General features: G+C 43.9%; 1 protein-coding gene across 22 annotated transcripts in view; it reads right to left on the reverse strand.

The window, feature by feature from the left end:
* The window catches only part of Gpcpd1 (glycerophosphocholine phosphodiesterase 1), a 49,167-nt gene extending 42,931 nt beyond the window's left edge, over positions 1–6,236 (reverse strand). For 6 of the 22 annotated variants that reach the window (NM_001355652.1, NM_027096.2, NM_001291052.1 and 3 more), the window contains exons 1-2: positions 6,056–6,236; positions 173–242 (exon numbers count right to left, since the gene is read on the reverse strand). Coding sequence is in view for 5 of the 22 variants with exons in the window: in NM_028802.3 (NP_083078.3) it covers positions 173–221 (49 nt within the window). In the remaining 17 variants the exon portion in view is untranslated. Of the gene's footprint in view, positions 1–172; positions 246–6,055 lie in introns of all 22 variants that reach the window. The other 16 variants (NM_001291051.1, NM_001355648.1, NM_001355651.1 and 13 more) reach the window with 7 other exon arrangements.
* Between the last annotated feature and the right edge of the window lie 19,947 nt (positions 6,237–26,183).

Here is a 26,183-nt window from a genome sequence, read left to right on the forward strand (position 1 = left end):
CACTGGATGCTCTTCAGAGGCTCAAGCTTGACTACAGGCTTCCACACATTAAGGATACACGTTACACACACTAGGGCTGGGGAGCTTTTCAAATGACTAATTTTAAAAACATCTGGCAAAGAAAAAAATGTCTACTTTAAAGAGTATTTTATAAAGTAAAGCTTTAGTTTACCTGGTAAAAGAGTTCCTCTTATTTCAAAAGTGACCTGAGAAGGTGTCATTCTGATGGAATTTTAGGATTTCTGCTAGGAAAGAAAAGAAAAAATTTTACTAACTGTATAGAAAAATAAGTTATTTTAGCAGCAGTACACAATGGAGTTAGGAGTATAGTCCACTCATAGTGCTTGTCTAGCACACACAGCACCCCCAGCGCCACATAAACCACATAAACCTAGCATTCGGGCACTGACAGAGCAGAAGCTCAAAGCTATCTAGACTACACAGTGAGTTGGAAACCAACTTGCAAAGCATGAGTTGTTGTCTTAACAGAGAAAGCATTGAATACAACGACACAGAGGGCAACTCAGAGCAAATGCACTTGATGACCCAAGTTCAATCCCCAGTCTACAATAAAAGTGGGGAAAAGCCAATTCCTGAAAGTTGTCCTCTAACTTGTGCTCCCCACATACATACACTTTAAAATTTTTAAAACTTCATTGGTTTGGATGGTAGTAGCTCATGCCTTTAAGGGCAGCACTTAGGAGGCTGAGACAGCCTGGTCTAGAGTTCAAGGCCAGCCTGGTCTACAGAGCAAGTCCCAAGACACCCAGAGCTACAAAGAGAAGTCTTGTCTAAAAACAATTTAATTGGTGCACACTTATAATCCCAGCACTCAGAAAGCAGAGGTAGGAGGATCTCCAGGACAGCCAAGACTACATAGAGACCTTGTCTCAAACAAAAGATGTGGCCGGGCGCCTTTAATCCCAGCACTTGGGAGGCAGAGGCAGGAGGATTTTTGAGTTCGAGGCCAACCTGGTCTACAAAGTGAGTTCCAGGACAGCCAGGGCTACACAGAGACAGGGTCTCTCAAAAAACCAACCCCCCCCCAAAAAAATGTGTAGACTTTTGTAATTCTGTTATAAATTTCTTTTACTTTTTAAAATTTCAAATGTTTATACAATTTGATCATATTCCACCTCCTCACTCCAACTCCTCCTAGTGCCTTTTCTCCCAACTTTTTGCCTTCCTTTATCTTTAAAAAAAAAAGTAACTTTGATAGTAAGGAATAAAGGGATACAACTAAAAATAAAACATTCAAGTAGTCATTTCAAACTCCTTATATACAATTGATTGCACTAAGTATCTATTAAGGCTCATGGTTTTGTTACATATTTCCCAAAAATCAAAGACTACATGGACCAGAAAATTGCAAAGCAGATGTGTCCAAACTTTATTTTTAGGGAGTCAAGATTCTCTTGGCACATACTTTCTCTTCTGATAAGCAGCTGTGCTAAGTCACCATTATCTTTCTTAGCCAGGCCCAGGTGAGGGTGAAAGGAAAAGAGTCCACAGACAGAGAAAAGGCTTAAGTGGAGACTTCGACTTGAGTCAGAAAAGCAACAGGACCCTTTCAGCTCCACTACAGAAACTAGCTTTGTTTAGCAACAAGGTTCCGAGTCTATTTCTAATATATAATGTAACTGGCTACCCACACAAATCCTCTCAAAATTTAGTCTTCTCAGTTTTATAGGACCAGCATATTAAAATTCTTTAAATTTAGTCTCAACTACAAACTATTACAAAAAACTTGACCTGATGTTCTTATGGCCACAGCATTCTTTCTAGTTATCAATATCATTCAAAAATCACACAGCTGCTCTGGCTTCTACTCTCTTCTGACACATGAAGGAAAACATTCGTCTTCACTTTGCAGATTTTCAGAAATCCACACTTCTTAACACTGAAATCCTTTGCCTTTTTAGTCATATTTTCTAATTTTTCTTCCCTACCTTCAGACTTAGCCAAATATATTTACCACAACCTACCTTAAATAACTAAGAGATGACAGGAAATTACTTTTAAAATACATATATAGGCACAGACACATATATTTCAAGATAGTTACTAAGTCTAAACTAAGAACACATTCTTTATACTGTGATACATTTTTATATAACTACTCAAATAATTATCCAAAAAAAAAAAAAAAAAAAAAAAAAAAAAAACCCTTTGTGCAGGAATGTCCGGGCTCTAAAAGAATACCAATCACACTTTTATTCAGCATCATGCCCCCTTAATTTACCAGCTACATTTCATTTTATTTATGAATACGGATGATAGAATCTAGTGGGCAGAGGCCAATGGTATTGCTAACATCATATGGTGACTGAGGAGTCCCCCATAAATAATTGGTCTGAGGTTCAAAAACCTGATCTATAACACCTAGAGAAGGCTGGTAAGTAATGCTTAATACCTACTAACTATGGAGCCACTGTCACATGTACATCAATTAGAAGATGTAATAGTGAAATGTTATTTTATAAATGTGTAAAATGCTGAATGTTGTTTTATAAATGTACAGTATCATATTTACATATATGTAAAACAAAATTAATAATGTCATATAATGTTTCATTTGGACAAACAGTATCGTATATGGCAACTCTACCGTTTTTGGTTAAAAACTCCAAGACTGTACAAGAAAAAAAAAACGTGTTCATGAGCAAAATAATTTATTTATAAGATACCTTATTTGATTTTGTGTCTAAGAGTAAGCAAGATCTATTCATGTGTATACATCCTGTGGTTGTTCTAGAATTGTTAAAAAAAAATCTTATATAAAAGTTGTAGATTAAGCCGGGCGTGGTGGCGCATGTCTTTAATCCCAGCACTCGGGAGGCAGAGGCAGGTGGATTTCTGAGCTCGAGGCCAGCCTGGTCTACAAAGTGAGTTCCAGGACAGCCAGGGCTATACAGAGAAACCCTGTCTTGAAAAAAAAAAAAAGTTGTAGATTATCTGAATATTCAATAGTTCTTTTAGAATAGCTGACAAAACCCTGAGCATACAAGCACTTTCTAATGAGTAAAATGGTTCATTGAGATACTGCAACCTTCCATTTAACAGACCCAAATCTAACCAAAAAAGCTTTAAAGTTACTGAATGAATTTAAATGTTGTTTTGTTTCTTGAGACAGGGTTTCTCTTTGTAGCCCTGGCTGAATCTATAGACCAAGCTAGTCTCAAACTCAGAGATCTGCTTGCGTTAGCCTCTGAGATTAGAGGTGCCCACCACTACTATCCAGCACACTGAAATAATTTTAAGAGACAGACTAAACCCATAACTCAGCAACTGACTGAATAACCAACTTCAATTTCTCTTTGTGTTTTAAGAGAGAAAAGGGGAAAGGGAGGGAGGACCAAGGTACACACATGACGGTCAGAGGCAACTTGCAGGAGTTGGTTCTCTCCTCCCATGAACGGTCCTGGGGATCACACAGGCTCTCAGCAGTGAGGCCCTCAGGCCTCTCAGCAAGCTTCCTTTTCTGGTGAGTCTAACCAGCCTATAAATCTTACACTGTAATCTGAACTTTCACCCAGTGTTTACAATTCTAAACTAAGGTCAAGCTCATCTACAAGACTTCAGAATTGGTATTCAGCTAACTACTCGTTGGCTATAACCAATTCAATCAAATGTAAGTGATGTCACATGTAATTATTTCCATGTACTCACACTAACAGTGAGTACAAATTTAGCTCTAAACATCTACTTCATTAGACAACCAGGAACAGTCTGGATATTTAATAAAAGAGAAAACAGCCAAGTTTTCTATCTCTACAGTTGCGAGATCGCGCTGACAACTCAGCAGTAACAGCTGCAGCTGGTGCACTACACAGAGACAAACACATGGAAACACAGAACAGTCCAGGAGACAAGTGCCATCGTCCACTTGAATTGTCAAAAGTCAGCAATCTAGTTCAATTCTCACCCCTCAAAAACTGTAGCACCATACCAAGCAAACCTGGGAAGGCGCTGTGCTGGCAGCTCACTTGACCATGGACAGAGGCCAAAATTTTGGTGCAGGACAGCTTCAGCACCCAACCGCCTCCAAAACAGCAGTAACAGTGTTTTAGAAAGTACCTGTTCTACTGAGGATCTCAAAGTTTACATCTACCTTTATTCTTCTGCTAAACAAACAAAAATATCCCAACTTGGATGAAGGAGGTCTTTCAGATACACATAAAAGGTAAGAGTAAAAACTGCTAGTAACTGCACACCCGGCTGAGACAGATAACCAGCTCACCTACCGCCTCACTACGGAGTTTGTTGTTTTGGCTTTGGTAATTCCTTTCCCAATGCAATTCCCAATTTGTACTACCTAAAGATATATACTACACAGCACGTTTAGGTAAATTTGAGCTGTTAATTTAATTTGCTTACTTATTTTTGAGGCTGGATCTCACTTCAACGCCCTGGCTGTTTTTTTGGTTTTTTTTGTTTTTTGTTTTTTTGTTTAAAAAAAAAGTGTGCATTGCAGCCTGTGTCTGGCCCATTTGAAGTTTGTTAAAAGACTCAAGGAGTTTTTAAATGTCACCCACCATAACTTACTGACATCAAAACTTTTCACAGTTCCTCCTGACAAAAAAGTTTATTCTTTTTTGCTGAATGTTTTCAACTGTGGACCTAGCTAGTTTCAGACCTAGCTGGTTTATCAGCTTGAGAAACATACTGGAAATTTAAGCTAACCCCAAAGGGACAGAAACATTTAGCTTACAGCTGAACTGAAAGTGGGTATTTTTAGCTAAAGCACATATTTCTGGCCAAAAAAGAACATCTGTGTTTTCCTTTAAAACTTTTCAAAGAAAAAAAAAGCTGTTTCTAATTCTCCTCGATTCTAGCAGATTCTCAGAATATCCTATAATTAAGAAGCAGGTTAAGTGACCACACTGATGTCTGCCCGTGTTAGTGGGGGGATCACTATGGCCCCATTTCTCAGACCTCCATATACTTTCAGCTAATATTTTAATCAAACATATGCAGACAAGAATGGGTTTTTCATTAAGCAAAGGCATTAGCCTTTGGACAGTCCTTAAGCCAAATTAACATCTCATCATCTTTAGACATGCAGTGGGATTTTTTACAAATGCTTTTCATTTCGTGTTGATATCATTTTCATATGCATTTATTACACGTTTTTATTATATACAAATAGTTGACTCACCCACCAACTTTTTATACACACCAAATATTATTCAGTTTTCTTGTGTTTACCAGTTCTCCGGGTGCAAATTTCCTGTATCTCTCTTTACAGATTTAAATTTTGTTTAGAACACTGATTTCCCCTAGTATGTAAGCCACTGCATGGGGTTTACCAGTTTTATTTTGTGCTGTGTGTTTCTAGAACACTGAGCAATTTGGGAGAGAGGGGAGGCTGACAGCTTGTATTTATTCTTTTCCTTATTGTGTTAGAAATGTAGCAGGCAGCAGCTTGAAGGGCAGAGTTAAGTGGGCAGGAGACCCAGAGTGGCAGGGGACAGGAGTATAAGAGGGGACTCTAGACCCGACCATGCTTGCTGCTTGCAGAGTCAGAGAATCGCTAGAAACCGGCAAACTCCAGGCTTCCAAGCCCTCGGGCTTCTGGCCGGACCCGGCAGATGAAGCAGCACGGGGCAGCCACTGCCTCCAAGCCGGCGACGCCAAGGGGACCGCAGCCCTAAAACGTCACCGAGGGCACGGACGAGGAGCTACACAAAGCCCTGGGTTCCCCCCGCCCGGCTGTACTGTCACCCGGAGTTTCTTTCGCGGGCACTAATTTCTAGGCACTTTGGGGAAAGAAGCAGCTGTCAAAACCGCGCGAGTCACCAGTGCGGGCGCGAGGTGACTGAGGGGGCGCGGAGGAAGGGAGGCACCGAGGGCTTGGGCTCCAGCTCCGCCGTTTTCTTTGTTCCCCTATTCTCCGCCCGGGATTTCCGTGGCTGTCCTGGGTCACGCCGCTCAGTGGGACCGCAGCCGCGCGTGGCAGCCGGGGTTCCAGCCGCACCGCGGCTCCGGAACACCAGGCCGCCCGCCCGCCCGCCCCTCCGCGTGAGCGCCCGCCCGCACCGCCGGCCCCCCTCACCTGCCGCTCCGGGCCGCGCCGAGAGCCTGGGCCGCGGCCGACGGAGCCGAGCGTCAGCGCCTCGCCAGCGCTCCCTTAGGTGGCCCGAGGAAGCAAGGAGCCCAGTTACAGCCGCCTCTCAAACCGGTTTCAGCTGCCCTAGACTAAACTGCCAGCCCACCCCGCGGGGCGGGGTCGAAGGGCGGCGGGGCGGGGCCTGACGTCACGCCCGGTCCGGTCCTGGCCAATCGGCGGCCGCGCGCCGGGGGGCGGGCTGCGTGTTCCTGGAAGGGCTGCCCAGAGACCTGAGGTGGCCCGACAGCCTTAGCCCATCTGGCTGGGGTCAGCTGAGGTACTGAAGGTCAAGGTGGTGCGCCTGTAATCCCAGTGTTGGGGAGGTTGAGCCAGGCAAGTAGACTCGAGTTCGAGGCCAGCCAAGGCTATAAAGTGAGATCCTGTCTCAAAAAAGAGAGCTGAGGGAGCCTGATGTTTTCTGGAAACTGCATTCCTTAGGAAACAATCACAGACTAAATCCTTAAAGCTAAAACAAGGAGCTCAGAACAGCTCAGTGGATAAAGGCATTGACCACATTTGAAGATCTGAGTTCACCCACTGGAATCTACATGGTGAGAGAGACCAGACTCCTGTTGACTTCTAGAAGCCTGCTGTCACAAACCCCAAATAAATAAAATAAGTCAATAAATAAATAAAACCAAACTAGAGTTGTTCTTTGCTTTCTAAAACTACCCTTCCTCTTCTTCCTCCTCCTCCCCTCTCTCCTCTTCCTCTTCCTCCTCTTCTATCTCTGTGTGTGCCTCCAACCCTAAATCAGCCCAAGATCAACCACTAGGTAACTTCTAACACAACATTATGTAATCGGGTTTCACTTCAATTGAGATAGTGAGCATCAAGCAGAATCACCTTTTCGTATTGAAGGTCCACTGCTCTACATCTGCTAATTGCTCGCTGTGACTTCATTTCTCTGCTGTTAGTCATACTTAAGTGGTGTTTTTCAAGAGTCTACTTCCTTTGAATGTTTTTAGTATATCTCATCATTTAGTCAAACTACCATTTGTGCAATATTTATGGTTCGGGATGGTAGATCTAACTCATGCCCCTCCCTAAATCCTCTTAAAATATCAAAAGATCTGCACCTGATACAGATCTGTAATCCTAGAATCTCAGAGGTTAAATCAAGGTTGATATGAGTTGGAGGCTTGCCTGCCTGCGTAATGGGTACTAGACCAGCAACAGCTTACATTACAAGACATTGTCTCAAAACAACAATAAAAGTATGGTTGACCCAACGTATCCTTGAGTTCCACATTGGCAGATTCAAGCAATCACAGGCGAGAAATGGGGGGAAAAATGTATTCGTATTAACATATAAACGAGGGGGAGAGGGATTTAAAAATAAAGGCATATGCTGGGTGGGAAAGATAGCTCAGTAGTTAAGAGTGCTTATTCTTGCAGAAGACCTGGAATTGGTTCCCAGCACCCACATGGCAGCTCACAACTTTCCATAATTTCAGTGTAGGGACTTCAATGTCCTGTTCTGTCCCCGAAGGGCACCAGTCCCATATGTGGTGCATACATACATACACATACATACATACCACACATACATACAAAATAAACTTAAAATAACCCCTAAAGTAAGGGGTATGCATTGCTTATATGAAGATAGTATATTAATCATATAAGAAACCTGAACATTTTGGAATCCTAGTTGAGCTCTGTAACCAACCCCCTACAGATTCTGGGAGATAACTTGAATCCACACTTGAAGGATGGCCTATGGCCAGAAACAGAGGTTTCTACAAGATAACTAGCTAGTAACAAGAGATGATTTACAAAGAAACCTGAATCCATGAAAGTCGAAAAGGGAAGTGTTTACTGTGCATGCCTAGAAACTCTGAGAGCAACCCCTCTATCAGTCGTGGGACTGGTTCTGCCACCACAGCTCCTAAAGGAGGGCTGGGCAAGCCGTGTGTCCCCTCCTCTGGCTCCTGCTCTGTACATGGGATGTTATGGGATGTTATGGTTCCTCGAACATATCGTTAATGAGGTTAATCTGAGAACTAACTTTATTATTACCAGAAGGGCACTGAGTATTTTAAACTTCACAGAAACCCTTAGCATGTGCCATCTCACTGGATTCTGAGACGTATTCTTGGTTGTCTGGGATAAGCACACGATCTCATTTTCTAAGTTTTTAAATGTGTTCATGGGAAAGGTTCCCAGTCTAAGAGCTCAGCCTAGATGTGTGTTCTGCCCGTTACTGCCTGTGACATTATGAATATAAATCTTCAGCAAATGACTCGTTACTACTAATGGACTTTGACAGAGAATTCCAGGGAGCCCACTTACTTTCTGAATTTTAAATTTCCAAGAGGTAAAGTTAGGCTGTTTGATGCTAAAACTGCTCCAGTTCCGGTTTACTGAAATTAGTTTTATTTGATTCAATTTCTCATATGCATTTTAACACAATTACTTAGCAGATGGTGCTTTTTAGGAAACAGCCCACTGGTTATCGCTCCCACCATTGCATATTGCTTTGTGGCCACGATGTTGCTGGATTTAATATTACAAGTCTGAACTTTTGTTACAAATAATGTTTCTTTGGAGGAGGGCGTGTAGCTTTTTTTTTTTTTCTCCCTTGGTAGTTGTAGCTATTATCAGCTTTGTTTCCTGCACATTTTTTCCTTAGAAGTACTATGGCTTAGATGAAAGGCCGATACGTGTCTTGTGTCCCACATTCTACTCTAGCTTCACCATCAGCATCTTTACCATTCTCGGTGATATCAGTTGTGTGGTTTGTATACCTTGTGGTAGCCCAAAGAGTCCTAAATCATAGCCTGGACTCTGTCGTGCACCATGTAGGTCACAGCCTCCTGAACTTCCACTTATGACCTCTCTCTACTTGAAAGCTTTACAAGGCCTTGAGTATATCGCTCTAGAAAAAAAAACGTGAGCACGTTCTGCCAACGTGTAGGGAGGTGAGGCGTCCTGCCGCATACTCCCACTAACCACAGAGCCACCCGCCCATGACTTTCCTCTAGGAAGGTCTGTATCCCCTTAAACTGTGAGCCACAATAAGTCCCTCCCTCCTAAATAAAATAAGATAGATATACAAATCAAATATTTATCAAAGTAACCCTTTGGTATTCATATAGTTTTACTATTTATTCAAGACAAATGAAAATTTATTTTTACACAGATTTAATCTCGAGCTGAGTATACTTTAATGCTTTTAATCCCAGCATCCCAGAGGCAGGAGGATCTTTGTACATTTGAAGCCAGCCTGGCCTACATAGAAAATTCCAGGATAGTCAGGACTATATTTAAAAAAAACAAACTCAAAGAATTCAATCTTGGCCAGGCCTGATAGCACAATCCTAGCTACTTGGGAGGTTGAGGCAGGAGGATGACTGGTTTAAGGCCTGCCAGGGCTGTAAAATAAGTTCAGGACCAGCTTGAGCAAGTCCTTGTCTCTAAAGACTTCAGGAGACCCAGCTTAGTGGTGGAGTGCTTTCCTGACACATGCAAAAGCTTTAGGTTCAACTCCCAGTACCACAAATAAATAGCTAAAGGGAGGCTTGGCTGATTCTGAAACCATGGGATATAGAGTACCTTAACATTTCTCAGAGTTTATTGATATTTTAATTTTATAATTGCCAATCTGAGAATATTTTTCTTTGCATGTATATATGTGTGCTGTGTGTGATATGTGGGGGGGAGGGGGAGAGCGTATCATAGCACATGTGTTATGTCTCTCTGCTACTAAACTGTGTACTCCAGGCTAGCTGACCATAAACTTCTCTGCTATTTTCCTTTTGCCTCCTGCCTCTCCTAAGGAGTACTAGGAATACAGATGCTGACTACCCATCTGGTTTTAACAAAACAAAGATAAAACATCAATATCTCATCAAGGTTGCCAGGCTTGTGCAAGTCCATGGACCTACCAGCCCCAGTCCCAATATGATTAGATTGGTGGGACACTCCTGTAAGCCCAGGTCATGGCCAAAGATCAGAAATTCAAGGCCATTACTGGCTACAAAGGTGTTATAGGAGATCTTGTCTCAGAAAAAAAAAAGTGTTAACAGTTCAGCAACAGTGTTTGCTTCACATGCACAAGACCCTGGCTTCAACTCCCAGATCTTTTGGGGGAAACAGTTCTTAAATGATTCAACGGTTGACTAGCTATCTTTTTTTTTAATGGAAAATACTGATAACTTCCCACAAAATGAGCTACTGTTTTCAGGATATATCCTGCCTGTGAACAAAAGAACTCTTAAGAGTGCTGTTACCATGCACTGGGTTTAAATACCCAGTTGCCAACTGCAGCCTGGCGGCCAGCCAAAGCAAGCTGGGACTGGACTCGGGGAGGCAGGACTTCTTGGCAGACATGGTGCATTAATTATGTGCATGCTTTTGATGAGAAGATTAGAGGCCTTGTTTCTGCACTCTGTCTACTCCTGACTTGCAGATTCACACCCCTCCTTTATTATTTTACCTATAAAACATAGATGGGAGTGAGAGATGACAGGGCAGGTGTTTATCTGTCGTGTCTGCAGCTGGGCCCTCCTAGAGTCAGTCTGCCAGAGCAGGACCCAGGGCATGTACCATCATACCCAGTATCATGTCTGGTACATAGCAGCTATAAACACACGTACAGAGAACAGTAAAAAGCTCAGAAGTGTTCTGTGTCAATTCGGGCTGTCATTTTATTATTTATTATTAATGTTAAAGTAATGGTGACTTGATCTACTGTCTGTCTTTCTTCCCTCTTTTTTCTCTTTCTTTCTTTCTTTCTTTCTTCCTTCCTTTCTTTCTTTCTTTCTTTCTTTCTTTCTTTCTTTCTTTCTTTCTCTTTTTCTTTGTTAGTCCCTTGAGACAGGGTCTCACTAGGAACCTTGACTAACCCAGAACTTGCTATGTAGAGCAGACTGGACTGGAACTCATGGTGAGTCACTTGCCTCTCTCCCATCAGTGCAGAGATTAAAAGGCTTGCTCTGGTCCATTCTAGCTTTGATCAGAAATAGTGGCACACATCTGTAATCCTAGCACTTGAGAGGTGGTGGCCGAGAATCAGAAATTCAAGGCCATTCTTGGTTATGAAGGTGTTTGAGGCCAATGCAGGTTATAGGAGATCTTGTCTCAGGAAAAAAATTAAAATCTCTGTGTGTGTGTATATCTGTAAATGCATGGCTCCACTTAACACAGACCTCCACTATGCTGTGTGAACTTGCCAACTGCCCTAATGTATTTCCTGCTTGACCTCTCCAGTCTAAGCTTGACTTCTAAGCTACAGAAACAAATTCCTGCTTGTCCTTGTACTGGAAGAATTAAAGGGAACCGGACCCTTTAGACTTCGGGAGCACATCTGTTCTGTTTCTTTTTGCATTTTCCTGCTGCAGACAACAGAGTGGGAATTATCCAAACCTCTTAGGATTTATCAATTTTACCAATGAATTCATGTGACTATATATAAAAATATGGCATAAAAAATCGTTCAAATACTGTCCTAAAGAAAAGGAAAAGAGCCAGGCCCAGTAGTGTAGCTATTGGAGGCTGTGGGAGAAGGATTGGAAGTTCAAGACCTGACTGCTTACAATGAATTTTAAGCTAGTGGGAGACCTCAGTGTAGAGTGCAAAGGCTCAAAGTTCCACAGCCAGAACTGGGGGGTGGCATAGACCAGAGAGTCCCAGAGCCAATGAGAGCAATGATGGAATTCTAAGGCCCTCTTTGCTGCTCCAGATGTAGCTACTGGGCTTTTTTAAACTCAGAAAAAGGATCGGTGTGGTGGCTCACACCTTTAATCTCTTCACTTGGGAGTCAGAGGCAGATAGATCCCTTGTGAGTGGGAGCCCAGTCTGGTGGTTCCAGGAAAGCCGGGACACGTAGAAAACCCCTTTTGTGTCAAAAACAAAAATCAGAATACATAGTTTCATTCCTTGAATACAAAGATTATACTTATGACTTGTGTTTAGAAGATTATAGTGTGTATAGTGTGTCTATATTCAGCAAAACCAAAATCAGAACTGGAAACTGAGCAAGGCATGGTGACGCATGCCTATAATCTCAGAACTCGGGGTGGAAGCTGGAGAATTACCATAAACTCAAGGCCAGCCACAACTGCAAAATTACAGATTCTCTCTCTCAAACACAAAACAAAACAAAAAGAAAAAGAAAAACCTGGGCATGATGGTGCACAGCTTTAATCCTAGCACTCTGGAAGCAGGTTCATCTGTGAGTTCAAGGGTTCAAGGCCAGCTACACTACTTATCAAGTTCCCTGCCAGTCAAAGCCACACAGTGAGAGGGTTTTTAAAAAGCCAAGCAACTTGGACTCTCAACACCCTAAGGCTCAGCCAAGTCCAGCCCCCTCCAGGGCTGTGCCTTCCACCTCTCATTTAAAATCAGACTGGAGCATTTCCTCTGTGCTCCTTGGGCAAAGGACTTGTCCACCCTAAACTGTACTGTGCCTTTGTGGTTCCAGAAGGCTGGCCCACTGCTTGCGTCCCATAATTTCCTTTTTTACATCCCTGATACATCCTGATACATTTGATGCAGAGGAGGAAGTGAAGTGAATATTTATCCTTTATTCCTGCTGCTCACACCCTGCAAGAGAAGTCCCACCGTCCTTTCTGAGGTCCTCCAGGGAGCACCGTACAGCAGTCTGGACTTAGAAATACATCTACACTTCCTATTTAATTATGAATTTAACTCATTTTTCTCCCATGTTCCCTACTCACAGAAAATAGATACCACCATGCCCCTATGTGTCCCAACATGGTTATTAAATGCCCAGAGCCTTGGCTACGTTGCTTTTCCTTGTAACTCTCTCCAGCAAGCAGATGAGATGGCGTGGCCTATAAAGCCTGGCTTGTCACCAAGCCTGAGAACCTGGGCTGAACCATGAGACCCATCTGGAGGGAGGAGAAGTGACTCCAAGAAGCTGCCCTGGGACTTCCACGTGCCCCCATGTTTATTCACATACACATGCACGTATGCAAAATAAATACTTTTTCATAAAGAATTAATTTTTTTATTGTGTGTATGGGTGTTTTGCCTGCATGTATGTCTGTGTACTACGTGTGTACCTGGTGCCTGTAGAAGCCAGAAAAAGAATCAGCTCCCCCAAAACTGGAGTTATGGACTGCTGTGAGCCATCACACGGGTGCTGGGAATTTACCTGGGTCCTCTTGAAGAGCACCTAACTGTGCAGCCCTCTCTCCAGCCCCTTAAATAACATTTCTTAAAGTTGGCAAGCAAAAGTGTTTCATTGACTGAGACAGTCCCTCATAAGTCATAACATGCAGCCAAAGAATTCTGTACTAAGATCTTTAGCAGTAAAGAACCACTTATAGTTTTTCCTGATTGATTAGTATTTCCTTACAAAGGACATTTACATTGCTTTATGTTTTGTTTTGTTTGTTTGTTTGTTTGTTTTTAAATTTTCAATGTTTGGCTTTTTGAAACTGGATCTCTGCTGTCCTGAACTTGCTGTGTAACCTAGCCTGGCTTCAGACTCCTGGTAATCCTAACTCCGCTCCCACATATTAGGATTTCCTGTGTGCTTCTCTGTCTCTCAGAGAACAGCCGCACAATGGGCATCTTGTGGACCTCAGTCATCCTCCCAAGCACCCTGGAGACAGTGTTAGCGCCCCACTCAGCAAGGAAGAGCGAGGTAGATGCTTAGCTGACTTTGCCTGGGTGCCTTGCTTTAGACACATTGCTCATTCTCTTCAGATTTCTTTTTGTTCTACAAAACCACGATAGTATCTGTCTTGTCAAATGTAAAATCAAAAAGGAATGCCAAGTGTGAAGGAGTTATTGCATAAAGTCCTGAGTCTGGGGAGGGGGTTGTTTATTTACAAGTGTCAAATACAATTATAAAACACTCCTGAGCAATGGTTTTCTGGAGGTAGCTTAGGCGCTGACTGGATACACTTCCTCTAACCTCAAGTTCACTCTCTCAGCACTGGCCTCGATAGGGGTGAGGACCCAGGAAATACTACAAATTAGGGCCTTTCTTCCTGAAGAGTCTGTTGTTCAATATTTACGGGTTACCACACTTCCTAGACTGAGGGACTGCATACAATTCAGATTTTTTCCTTTTGAGTTATGCACTGATTCATAACTTGGCTCTGCTTGTTATGAGGCCTGTTTTCCCAGCTTTAATACAAAGTAATTCCAAGCATGGAAAAAACAGCCCCGGAAAAGGATTCTCACTTTACAGCTGTTTCAGTCTGATTAGGAAAACACAATTTACTATAGACAATATATCTGGATTTGATTCAAACTTTAAAACATCCACATTGCACAGGAGGCAAAAATCTCTGTGCTGCCTATTGCTGTCCCAAAGGACCCAGACTGACAGTTTTTACCATGACTGTGTCATGCTATCCCTTACAGTGGCTGTTTATTAGCCAGGCAATAGAATGGTTGATATAGAGAAATAAGATATTTTACTAGAACAAAGCAGTGTTTAGCTAACATCTCAGCTCTTGACATCCAACCCCTCCAACGTCTATTTTCTTGGTGAAGTTCAACCCAACAGGGGCCAAATGGTAAAAACCCTACTCCAGCAACACATGCTTCAATTCTCCAGCCCCATTCACTGTCGACCCCCAGTGCTTGGAGCCTATAACCTTCAACGGTGTAGGTCTAATTGAAGCAAAAATAGACTCTGGTTTCCGACCATCATATAATTATCCATGTCATCAGAAGGATCAGCCATCTTCACAACTTTAACTAGGCGAACATGTCAAGACTTCTTTATCAAGTACCACATGCTCAGAGGTTTAAAAAGAAAGAAGTGAGTTCTGTCCGTTCTAATGGCAGAAAGTTCAAGGTCAGCAGCAGGTGTACCCTCGGAGGGCTCTAGGAGACCCTCAGGCCTGAGGCATGGCTTCAGGTGATGCCAGTGGTTTGGGGCACTCTTTGATTTGTAAAAAGTCACTTCAATCTCTGTCCTTTGGCAGCATTCTTCTTATGCATCTGTACTTGTGATTTGTTCCCCTACTGTGTGCCTGCTTCTTCCTCTTTTATAAGGATAGCAGCCATATGGAATTATGATCCACCATAAAGGTCTAACCTTAACTTGGTTACATCTGCAAAGACCCTGTCTCCAAATAACAGCACATCCCCGGGCATGGGAATTGGGACCCCAACAGGATGTTACTCGGCCCATAGCAGATACTACGGGGTCCTCAGTAAAAGCTGTACATTTGAAGAGGAGGCTGTGAATAACTGAGCCAAATCCACCATGAGTCAAAAGGAGACACTGATCACCCCTGGTGTGGAACAAGACCTGAAAGCCGGAGAGTATGGTTTGCACTCCAGTGCTGCGGGAAGTCCACACCTTCTTCCATATTACAAAACCACTGGACCTTGCTGTTTCTTAGTGCGTCACTATGACCAAAACATTGACTAAAAACATCTGGAGGGAGAAGAGACTTGTCTTGATTCCTGTTTCAGAGAGTCTATGTATTAGTCAGGGTTCTCTAGAGTCACATAACTTATAGAAGGTCTCTATGTATTAAGGGAAAGTATTGGAATGACTTACGGTCTGCAGTCTAATGAACCCAACAATGTGCAGCGTGGATTGGAAACCCAAGAATCTAGGTGTTCCAGCTGGTCTTCTGTAGAAGCTGGAACCTCGAAGAAGGGCTGACAGGTAAATGCAAGCAGAAGAATGCATCTTCTCCATTCTTCCAATGTCCTTATATGGGCCTCCTGCAGAAGGTGTGGCCCAGATTAAAGTGCGTACCACCACCTAGATCTGGAACTTCCTCTGCCCCAGGCTAGCCTTGAACTCAGAGATCTGCTTGCCCTGTCTCCTGGAATTAAAGACCTGTACCACCCTATCGGGGCTTAAGCTTTTCCTGGACACTATGCCTCAAGAGTTGGATCAAAGGCATGTGTCTTCCAGCCTCAAGATCTGGATTGTAGTTCATTCCAAATGTAGTCAAGTTGAAAACTGGGAATAGCTGATGGGGAAGGATAGTGGAAGCAGAGGGTCTGAAGCAGGACTGAGGTAGAGGACTGGTCCTCTGTCTGGGAAGCAAAGGAAGCTAGAGAAGAGCCAGAAGTCGCCATAACCTACAAAGGTCCACTCTCAGGCACCATCTAGTCTCCATTCCTAAGAAGCTCCATCAATCAAAACTTCTGTCAGAGACCTGAACCTTCAAAACACAGGGCTGTAGGGGACATTTCAGACTGATATGGTTATATTAGTCTTTGTCTAAAAGAATAACTGCCCAAAGTCAGTCCTCAGCCAAGGAGAAGAACTAGGATGCACAAGAGGAGTAATAAGTCTTCATGGAGATAGAATTGTTAATTCATTGGTGTCTGTTAGAGGGACATTCACATGCCATATTGAACATATGACAGCCAGAGGACAACTCTCAGGAGTGGATTTGGGAATCTGAACTCAGGTTGTCAGAATTTGGTGGCAAGCACCTTTAACTATTGAGCCATCCCACTGCTATCATGAAGATAAGTTTACAGCATAGAAACTATTCTTTGTTAGGTGACATTTATCTCTATTTTTTCTGGGAGTGGGGGATGGTCCTTATTTGCTTGGAAACAGGGTCTCACTATGTGTAGCCTTGGCTGCCCTTGAACCTCCTTGATCCTCCTGCTTCAGTCTCCTGAAACATGGGGAAATTACAGAACTGTGCCACAGTGCATGGCTTATCTCTGCTTTTTTAAGAGGGTCTCACTCTGCGGCCTAGGCTGGCCTGGAACTCACTGTATACCCTAGGCTAGCCTCTAAATCACAGCAATCCTTCTGCCCCTGCCTTCCAAGTCCTAGGATTACTGACAGGAGCTACCATGCTCTGCTATCTCCACTCTTAGAAGAATAAAATGTCCATAAATAAATAAATGTCACTATGGAAGTCCAGTATGGTAATGTAGGCCATCTAGTCAGGAAGCTCAGGAGGGAAAACCACAAATTCAAGGCCAGCCTGGGTCAAAGAGTAAGTTCAAGTCCAGCCTGGGGAACTTAGAAAGACCTTGTCTCAAAAATTAAAATAAAATAAAATAAAATAGGGCTGAGGATGTAGCTCAATGACAGAGTACTAGCTTAGAGTATACAAGGCTGTAGATTCAATCCTTAGCCTCACCCCCCCCCACACACACACACACACGCACACAATAGTGGGGGGAGGGGGAGAGAGAAAGAGCGAGCAAGAGAACTTGAAATGAATGTCAACTTGGTAACACACACCTGTCATCTCAGTATTTTACATGTTGAGGGAGGAGGATCATGAAACCAGGCCAGTCTGGCTACCTGGTAAAACATATCTTAAGAGATGAAGTGGGGGTGGGGGGAGAGAAGGGGGTGAGGCTGTTTTTAAACCCAGTGTGGTGATACACACCTGTAATCTCTCTGCATTTGGGAATGGAGGCAGAACGATCTGGTGCTCATACGTAGGGATTCCAGGCCAACGTAGGCAAGAGACTGTGAGGAAGAAAATAACTGGGTGTGGTGATGCACACCTCTAATCCCATCACTAAAGAAGCTGAGGCAGCCAGATCTCTGTGAGTTACAATCTGCAAAGTGAGTTTCAGGCCAGCCAGAGCTACACAGTAAAACCCTGTTTAAAACAACAACAACAACAACAAAAAGGAGGTGTATAAATCAACAGTTTGATGGTATGTATTTAAGAATGTGTTCTAGAGTCAGGTGGTGGTGGTGGTGGCACACATCTATAATCCAAGCACTCAGGAGGCAGAGACTAGGTGGACCTCTATGAGTTCGAGGCCAGCCTGGTCTATAGAGTGAGTTCCAGGAAAGCCAGAGCTACACAGTAAAACCTTGTCTTCAACCACCCTCCACTCTCAAAAATAGAATGGGCTCTAGAAAATTAAAGCATCTGACGTGTAGCATGTGCCCGCCTTCCTGGTATAAATATTCCCTCCAGCCATCTCCAGCCACCAAGACAGCATCACTGAATGCTGGGCTTGAACAAGCTGCAACAGTTCATTAAGTTTTTTTTGGAAAAGGCTATTGGCTCTGTCCCACTGGATAAGATAGAGTTCCTGCAACAGGAAGCTGGAGCCATGAGGAGAAAGCTGTGGAGCAAAAAGCCAGAGCATTTATCCTCTCACGTCAACCCTCACTGTTAGAGGGCTAATTCCAGGGGTATAAAAATCCCACCTGCTGCCTTGCCTCGGTCAAGGCAGTGAACAGAAGATTCTTCTGGACAGACAGACAAAACAGGAAGCCATAAACATTTAAGAGGGGTTGTGTTCTGATGACTTCCAGGGCAGGGTGACAGAATTTACTTCCTGAAAAACATGGTTCCCTTCCCAATAAATGGTGCTGGGAAGAGAAGCCAGGACCTTGCACGGGCTAGGCAGGGCAATGCTCCCAGTTCTGAAATCAGGAGACCGGAGTCAAGGAATGTCTGAACTAAGTCCTGCTAATGGGGAGTTTTGACTGCACTGTGTTCCTGCAGCTCCCAGGTTGTGTGGTTCTGAGCCTTTCTAGAGAGCTGAAACAAGAGATCACAGAGCATTTGAGTGCTGTAGTTTCTAAAACCTGCCTGGGGGTGGGGCGGGGACTGGGAGTCTAATTCCGTGGCTTGCCATCCACGGGGTGGAAGGGAGAGAGACACAAGGCTAACAAACACCCTAAACCTCTGAGACCTTCAACTTGAGGTACTGTTTTCTGAGCCCCATTCAGCAATGGCTGATTCACCCGAGGTCTCCACAGCTGTGACATGGGAAAAGACCAGTGAAACAGAAACCAAAGGCCAGGCTTTGGTATGCACACCTTCAGTCTCTCAGCACTTGGGAGGCTGAGGCAGGAGGATTGAGAGTCAAAGAACAGCTTGGGCTAAACAAGACTCTCAACAACCGACCTGCCTAGAGCAAGAGAATGAGAACCAAAGGTGTTGAGTACAGTCCCAATATTCGATATGCGATAGTCACCTTTGGGTAAATATTGTCCCAGAAAGTAAAAGTGACTTTCTAACTTTAGAGAATGGGTAGTAAGATAACCTAAAGCTGTAAAGGATGAATTTTAAATCTGGAATTGCTGCCCAGCAAGTCTAAGCAAGAGGCAAACCAGAGATTCTCTCTCTGTTGCCTTGGCTAGCCTCTAACTTGCTATGTAGACCAAAGTGACCCAGAACTCACTGAGATCTCCCTGCCTCTGCCTCCCCAGTGCTGGATTAGAGGCATTTACCATCATATCTGGTTCCATGGAGAACGTTTGAAAACAGATTGCCCAGCCAAAGAACTAGACTCAGGGACTAGATGGGACATTACTTGGAGCTCATCGAAGCTGCAGAATTGCAAGCTGCACCTTAGCACAATCAAGTCACAATCATGTCTAACAGGAGTTGCCAGGGATGCTCCTACAAACTGAAGTTGGTAGTATGGTTGTATGGTTTGAGTATTCAGGTGTCTCAAAGCTCACAGGTTGAAATGCCAACCGGAAAGGTGATGGCGTGGCTTTTGGAAAAGTATTAGCTTCTGAGGGAGGAGCCCTCACACTGGGGTTAGTGCCCTCATAATAAGAGGCTCTTGAGAGCTATCTAGGAACCACGAAGCAGACAGACCTCATCAGCCAGCCTGGTTTTGTACTTCTCTCCTCCAGAACAGTGAGGAGTAACAGGAGTGACTCTGTAGTTCACAAGTCACCTGGTCCCTTGTATGTTATCACAGACACCCAAAATAGACAGGCATCAGAATCTTCAAGGAACTAGAACTAGCTACAGAGAAGCTAGTGGCTGTACTTTTTTTTTTTTTTTTTTTTTTTTTTGAGACAGGGTTTCTCTATAGCCCTGGCTGTCCTGGAACTCACTCTGTAGACCAGGCTGGCCTCAAACTCAGAAGTCCACCTGCCTCTGCCTCCCGAGTGCTGGGATTAAAGGCGTGTGCCACCACTGCCCTCTGTTGTACTCTTAAATTGACGCTTTTAAAGGAATGTGGAAAATGGGCTTGCTGCTCACTTCACTGCTTCACAAAAATGAAACCACCGCTTCCCGACCCTTAGCCCCAGGCCTTCCTCAGTTAGAACTGGGTATCTCTCTTTTCATCTCTGTCCCACATCTGTCCAAAGGGTTCTGTCGGTACTTGGTGAGGCTACGAAACCCTTTGTGTGGCCATCTGCCTTAGCATGTCTGTTCGAAGCCTGTTCCAGTCAACACATTCTCATAGCAAACCTTAGATGCTGTTAAAATTCCTCTTCTGGTTCTGGGAAGTCATAGCAGCTTATCAAGCTGAATGGCTCCAGGCTGTTGTTGTGGCTTGGGAGTGGTGACTATGCAGTTTGTCATTTTCAGCAAACATTGAGACTACTTTCACTTGATTGAGACATGGGCCACAAGACTATTTACCAATTAGAACAGCTCCAAAGAGGTGTGTGGAAGGAAAGTGGCTATCAGGGGACTATCCTGGTACCCTAGCATCTTTTCCCTGTCTTCTGAAAATCAATGGCTAATTCTTAGCTGTTAGTAGTAGCACCCACCTGGCCATGCTAGGGTTATTCAGCTCCATTCACAGGTACAACATCTCTTTGTTAGCCTCAGGTCCTTGCTGAAACCTCACTCACATTGAAGAAAAGTACCCCATCCTTCGATACATGAAGAATAAGCTTTCTCATCATGACTTAAGATCCTAGATTAAATTATATAACTTTAAGTTTTTACTAAGAACTAACAAGGACAGGGGTTTGATCTGACCAAGAAGGCACAGCAAAGTGACAGAATACCAGGCCTAGAGGTGTAACTCAGTGGTTAGGCACAAGGTTCCATCCCCCGCACCATATAACAAAACAAACAACTACAAGACCATGGTGACCAATGGTGGTTTTTGAAGTACACAGGACTGTTTCATGTTCAAGGAAAAAGTTAATGATAAAACCAGTTGATGTTTCTTCTTGAATGTTAACGTTAACCATCTACGTACTCTCCTTGAAAGCCTCTCTGGCACGGAGCAAAGGGCTACAAGATGCTCAAAAGCCCCTATGGATGCCACCATCTCAAAACACGGAATAACTCAAGTGCCTGAGTGATTAAGTTGAAGAGATACAACTATACATAAATCAAGGTGGTTGGGAGATAAGAGGAGGAAGCAATTGTGATCAGTCATTATAGTGTTCCTGCAGGTCATAGTTGCGGTTATTGTCCTTTGACAAGGAATTTACTTGGGTAACATTGTTCTGGGCCAGTCATTAGGAACCACACCTGTATTCTGGACTCTTGTTTTCCTTTAAGATCAACTCCAGTCTATGAGTGTAGCTAAATGGTGGTGGAATGCTTGCCTTACATGGGGAGAGGACGGAAGGATGAGTTCAATTCCTATTTTACAAATAAATTAGTTAGGAAGCAAACAAATAAACCCGACTTTATTAACTGCCTATTCATCACTCCCTGGGTGCTGGCGGTCTCTTCATGCCCTATGGTAAAATACAAATCACGCATAAGCTCTACTGTTCTCTTACTCTGCCCCTGACCTTGGAAAACAAAGCTAAAGAAAGTCACAGAGCCAGACAAACAACTCCATCACACACAGCAGCCCAGTAGCCTTTACAACGATTCCTAGTGTTCCTCTGATCAATTCCCTCTTTCATTTCTCAGTTTAATTTTGCTGCAGAACAAACCACTCTGAAATGTAGTGTCTCGAACAACCATTCCATTATCCCACTCAGTGCTGCGGGCTGACCAGGCTCAGCTGGGGATTCAGGACTTATTGAGTTGACAGGCTCCAACGTTGCCTGGACCACAAGTCCAAGATGGACTCTTTGCACATGCGTGAACTCTCAGCGGGCATGGCTCAGGCAGGCAGCTCTCAATCCAACACCTCTACTTTCACCTTCCTTTCCTCATAGGCTTCCTCACAGCATGGCGCACTAAAGAAAGATGACTCACCTGGTGACTGGCTTCCCCTGGAGCAGCTATTCTAAATTTGCTACAGTAATTCGTTCAATAAAAGACTGGGTTTGTGGCTGGTGAGATGGCTCTGAATTAAAATCCCAGCAACTACATGGTGACTCACAACCACCCGTAATGAGATCTGACGCCCTCTTCTGGTGCGTCTGAAGACAGCTACATGTGCTTATATATAATAATAAACAAATCTTTGGGCCTGAGCGAGCAGGGACTGAGCGAGCAGGAGTCCTAAATTCAATTCCCAACAACCACATGAAGGCTCACAACCATCTGTACAGCTACAGTGTACTCATATACATAAAATAAATAGATAAATTAAAAAAAAGATTAGGTTTGTTTATTTGTTTGTTTGAAGTGTAGGGTGGAAAAAAGCTTTGGCAAATACAAACTAAGGAATGTTTTGATCCTAATGCAGCGTTGGGACCTGCTCAAGTTCATGTCAGCATTTTCTGCCCTTTTCTACGACTCAAAACAGTTATGTACACAATAATGATTTCCCCGTAAACTCAGCATATACAGGTAGTCCAGCAATTAGGAGGTAGAGGTAGAAGGGTCAGGAGTTCAAGGCCAGCTCCAGCTCCATGAAAATCTGTCTCAAAACCAAACAAATAAACAAGCAAGCAAACAACAATGCTCATCAGCTACGCCTTGGATCCTTCACATCTCTTTTTCTGTTTTCTAACATGGACCTGTTACATACAGGAGTGTGAAACAATCCTCCTTAAAATATACAAACTTCTCTGCGAGGTTATAACATTGTTTCATTAATTCAGTGTCGGTGAAGCGATCTGTATCTATGGAGTTTAAGAACTACTCTGGCTTAAGATCTGGAAGGAGACTACATTCAAGATGGCTGCCGGGCATGCAGCTCTACTAGGGTTGGAAGATTCATCCCCAAGATGGATCCTGGTCCTTGGAAGGAAGCTTCAAATCTTCTTTCTGGTTATACCTCTGGGAACTAAATGATCGAGGCAGGGTAGAAACCCAAGAATGGGATTAAAATTTTCCTACCTCTAACCCCTCCAGTAATTGGTTGTAGCCCATATTATTTAAGCAATAGTTTTAAATCGAGAAACAAGGTTTGCACAACAGAAGCTGGTAAACACTAAGACTTTTGGGTATAGGATTTAGCACTGCAATACATAGCAACAGAGCAAACCTCAACAGATTGTCTCACTTTTGGCTGTCTTCCCCAAGAGTACAAAATCTAGAGAAAACCAGGGAAAGGTCACTGGACATGAGGCATCCCATATCATATCCACGGTGTCCTATTAGTCACATAAGTCAACTGTAGTCAGGGAGAAGAGATGGCACAGGAAGAGATGGCTGAGTGACTGAGCTAGTCCAAAGGAGATAAAACACTGGGGAAGAGCATGAGGTCATAGAGTTAGACCCAAGGCAGTCAGTCAAGAGCAAGTGAGGATTCCTGGATCTTGAAGCAGAGCAGAACAACACAGCCAGTCTTCAGCCCCTGGCTTGGCTGCAGAAGATAAGCAAAAACAGGGGATGATGATACCCATTCCTCCTTCCTCGGTGTTCCTGCATGCGCAACAGAAGCAGCCAGCAAGCTCTTCAAAGGCCACTTTGCAATTTCTTGGCTGAGTTACAACAAGAAGAAGATTTCTCTTGAAATATTAATTGGTTTTTATGGTGATAGGAAAGATATTTTTAACCCCTAACAAGAAATCAGGGGCACCAGAATGATGTCCTCACACAACGAGGACTTAGCCAGGAAGCTCACGTGTGCCAACATCATTAAGTGTTAACTCTGCAGAACAATCATGGCCAGGCTTCGTGCTGGGTTCAAAGGAGATGATTTTTCTAGGAAGCCCTAATTGAAAACTGAAGCAAAGCGGACTTTGTGATCAAAACAGGAAGGGAACACCAGGTTGCGAGATGACAATAACCTTAGAGCTTTGTTCTTACACAACAAGCAGGGAAGCAGAAAGCCTTAAAATGGCTTTCATCTGAGTCTGGGCTTTTGGAAGGGTGCCCTCTCCATTCTGTCTCCACTTCCCTCTGGCTGGCTTTTCCCTGTCGCCTCAGTGACTCTGCTTTCATCACGGGCAGCAAGGACACCTATGTTGCCCAATCCCACGCATGTTTCTGCTTTTGTGTTTTCTCATCTAACCAATGCCAGTCAGTCAATCGCCCACTGTTTCTGGAAATGTTGTTCTCCTGGTACCAGGAACGCCCTTTCTCACTGTTTGCTGTATCCTTGGCTGTTTGCTACGGCCACTGTTCAGCCTCTGAATGTTGAGGGTCTGGAGCACTTCGATCATGTCTATGATCCTCTGTGTGATTTTATCCAGTTCATTGGCTTTGATGTCATCAGAGGCCATGTGCTGACATTTAGGTCCCTGTCCCTGATCTCTCCCTGCAGCCTGAGATGACTATATCCAACCTGTCCTGTTGACATTCTCATAAGGGATTCCACAGACACCCAGAAGTACCTCCTGCTCTTGCTCCTTACCATCCAAACCTGTTGCTCCACCCTAAGCCTTTCCTGTCTCGAAACAGTACCATCTATCATGTAGATGCCCTACTTGGGTTTGTTCCTCCCCCCACCCCCCTCTGAGTCCAATACATCCAAGGTGCTGCCTATTCGGTCTCCAAAGCCCACCACAAACATGTCCACCTCTATTCCTGCCTGCCTCTTTTTCTGGCCAACCTGTTTTGTTTTGTTTTGTTTTGGAGGTAAGGTTTCTAGAGACAGAGTTCAAGGCCAGCCTTATCAACATAGCAAGCTCCAGGCTGCTAGGGCTACATAGTGAGGATTTTTAAATTTTTACTTTCTAAAAGTTATGAACATGCATTCACTCACGTCTGTGTTCATGAGTGCTGGTGCCCGCAGAGGCCAGAGGCATTGGAATCCCTGGAGTGGAGCTACAGGCATCTGTAAGCCACTGATGTGGTTAATGGGGGTCAATCTTGGGTCTTTTTTTTTTGCAAGAGCTGTTAACTACTGAAGTATCCCCCCAGCTCCAAAAATTCTAACCATCTTCTCAAACTCATTGTGTGTCACTGTCTTTGGCTTTCAACACTAATCTTGGCCAGCCAAAGGGTCTCTGCGTACGTTGTTCCATTTTCCTAGAAACTCTCCCCATGTATTTTTCTCTTCTTTTAAGTCTTAGCTTACTACTCAGAGTAGCCTGTCCTGCTCATCCTATCTGAAATCAGTTCCTTTGTTCCTTAATGACTTGGCTCTTCTCTTTCTATCACCACAGTAAATCCCACAGTCCCAAGGCGCCCCCCCCCCCTTTCTTTTTTCTACAGCTGAGCCAATTGAGTGTCTTAAGAATCGTGTTAGGGCTGACAAAAACCGGGAAGCCTCATGCCTCTTTCCTGCATGGAAGTCTGCTGCAAGTGACCTTTCACAGTTGCACTCAGATCCTAATTCGGAAAACGCACGTCAGCACATGACGCTAAAAAAGGAGGTTGCTCTCGAGACCCCTTCAGTGAAAGTAGTTGGCTACCCAGTTCCTGTTTTGCTGTAGGCTGGGTTCTCAGTGACACAGCTGTCTTCAGCAGAGCACGGAGACAGTGGGAGAGTTTTCTCATGGTAAGCCTCCTTTCCTGTGTTTCTCACTAGAGTTGATTGTTATTCTTGTGTTCTCTTTCTCTAAGACCAGGTCCCAGGAGATGGACATTAGAAGAAGACAGGAAGATCTGAACTCAACTTAAATGCCTGTGAATGTGTGAATGAGTCTCCAGATTGCATTCTGGCGCTTTGAAATTGTAACATTTCTGGGAAAGCAGACATTCGAGAGCCACATCAGTGCAGCTCATTTAGTCCTTGAGAAGACATTTAGGGTCCATGAGGAGGACAGCTGCTCATGGCAAGACCCTTTGTCATTCATCCTGAGCACACAACACATCTAACAATTATGCTGTTTAGCTTTGTTGGTTGCTTCTGTGTTGTGTGCATCTCACTTGCAGCCCAGATTGTCCTGAAAGTCCAAATCCTTTTGCCTCCCTGAGGTTGGGATCACAGGCAGGTACCATCACACCTGGCATAATTATGCTCCTGAAATCACTTGGCCTAGATGTTGATCAGCAGCCAAGTATTCAGCAGAATTGAATGCATTGGCACGCCTCACCTGTTTCCAGCATTCAGAAAAGCACAGGTGACCTGAGTTGACCCTGAAGTTCTAGTTCACAGGGAAGCCCCCAAAGAACCACCCTCAGAGTATGCATCAATATAATCTGAAGAGCCAGGGCTGTGGCTCAGT

Source organism: Mus musculus, chromosome 2 (assembly GCF_000001635.26).
Source record: "Mus musculus strain C57BL/6J chromosome 2, GRCm38.p6 C57BL/6J".
Classification (NCBI taxonomy): Eukaryota; Metazoa; Chordata; class Mammalia; order Rodentia; family Muridae; genus Mus; species Mus musculus.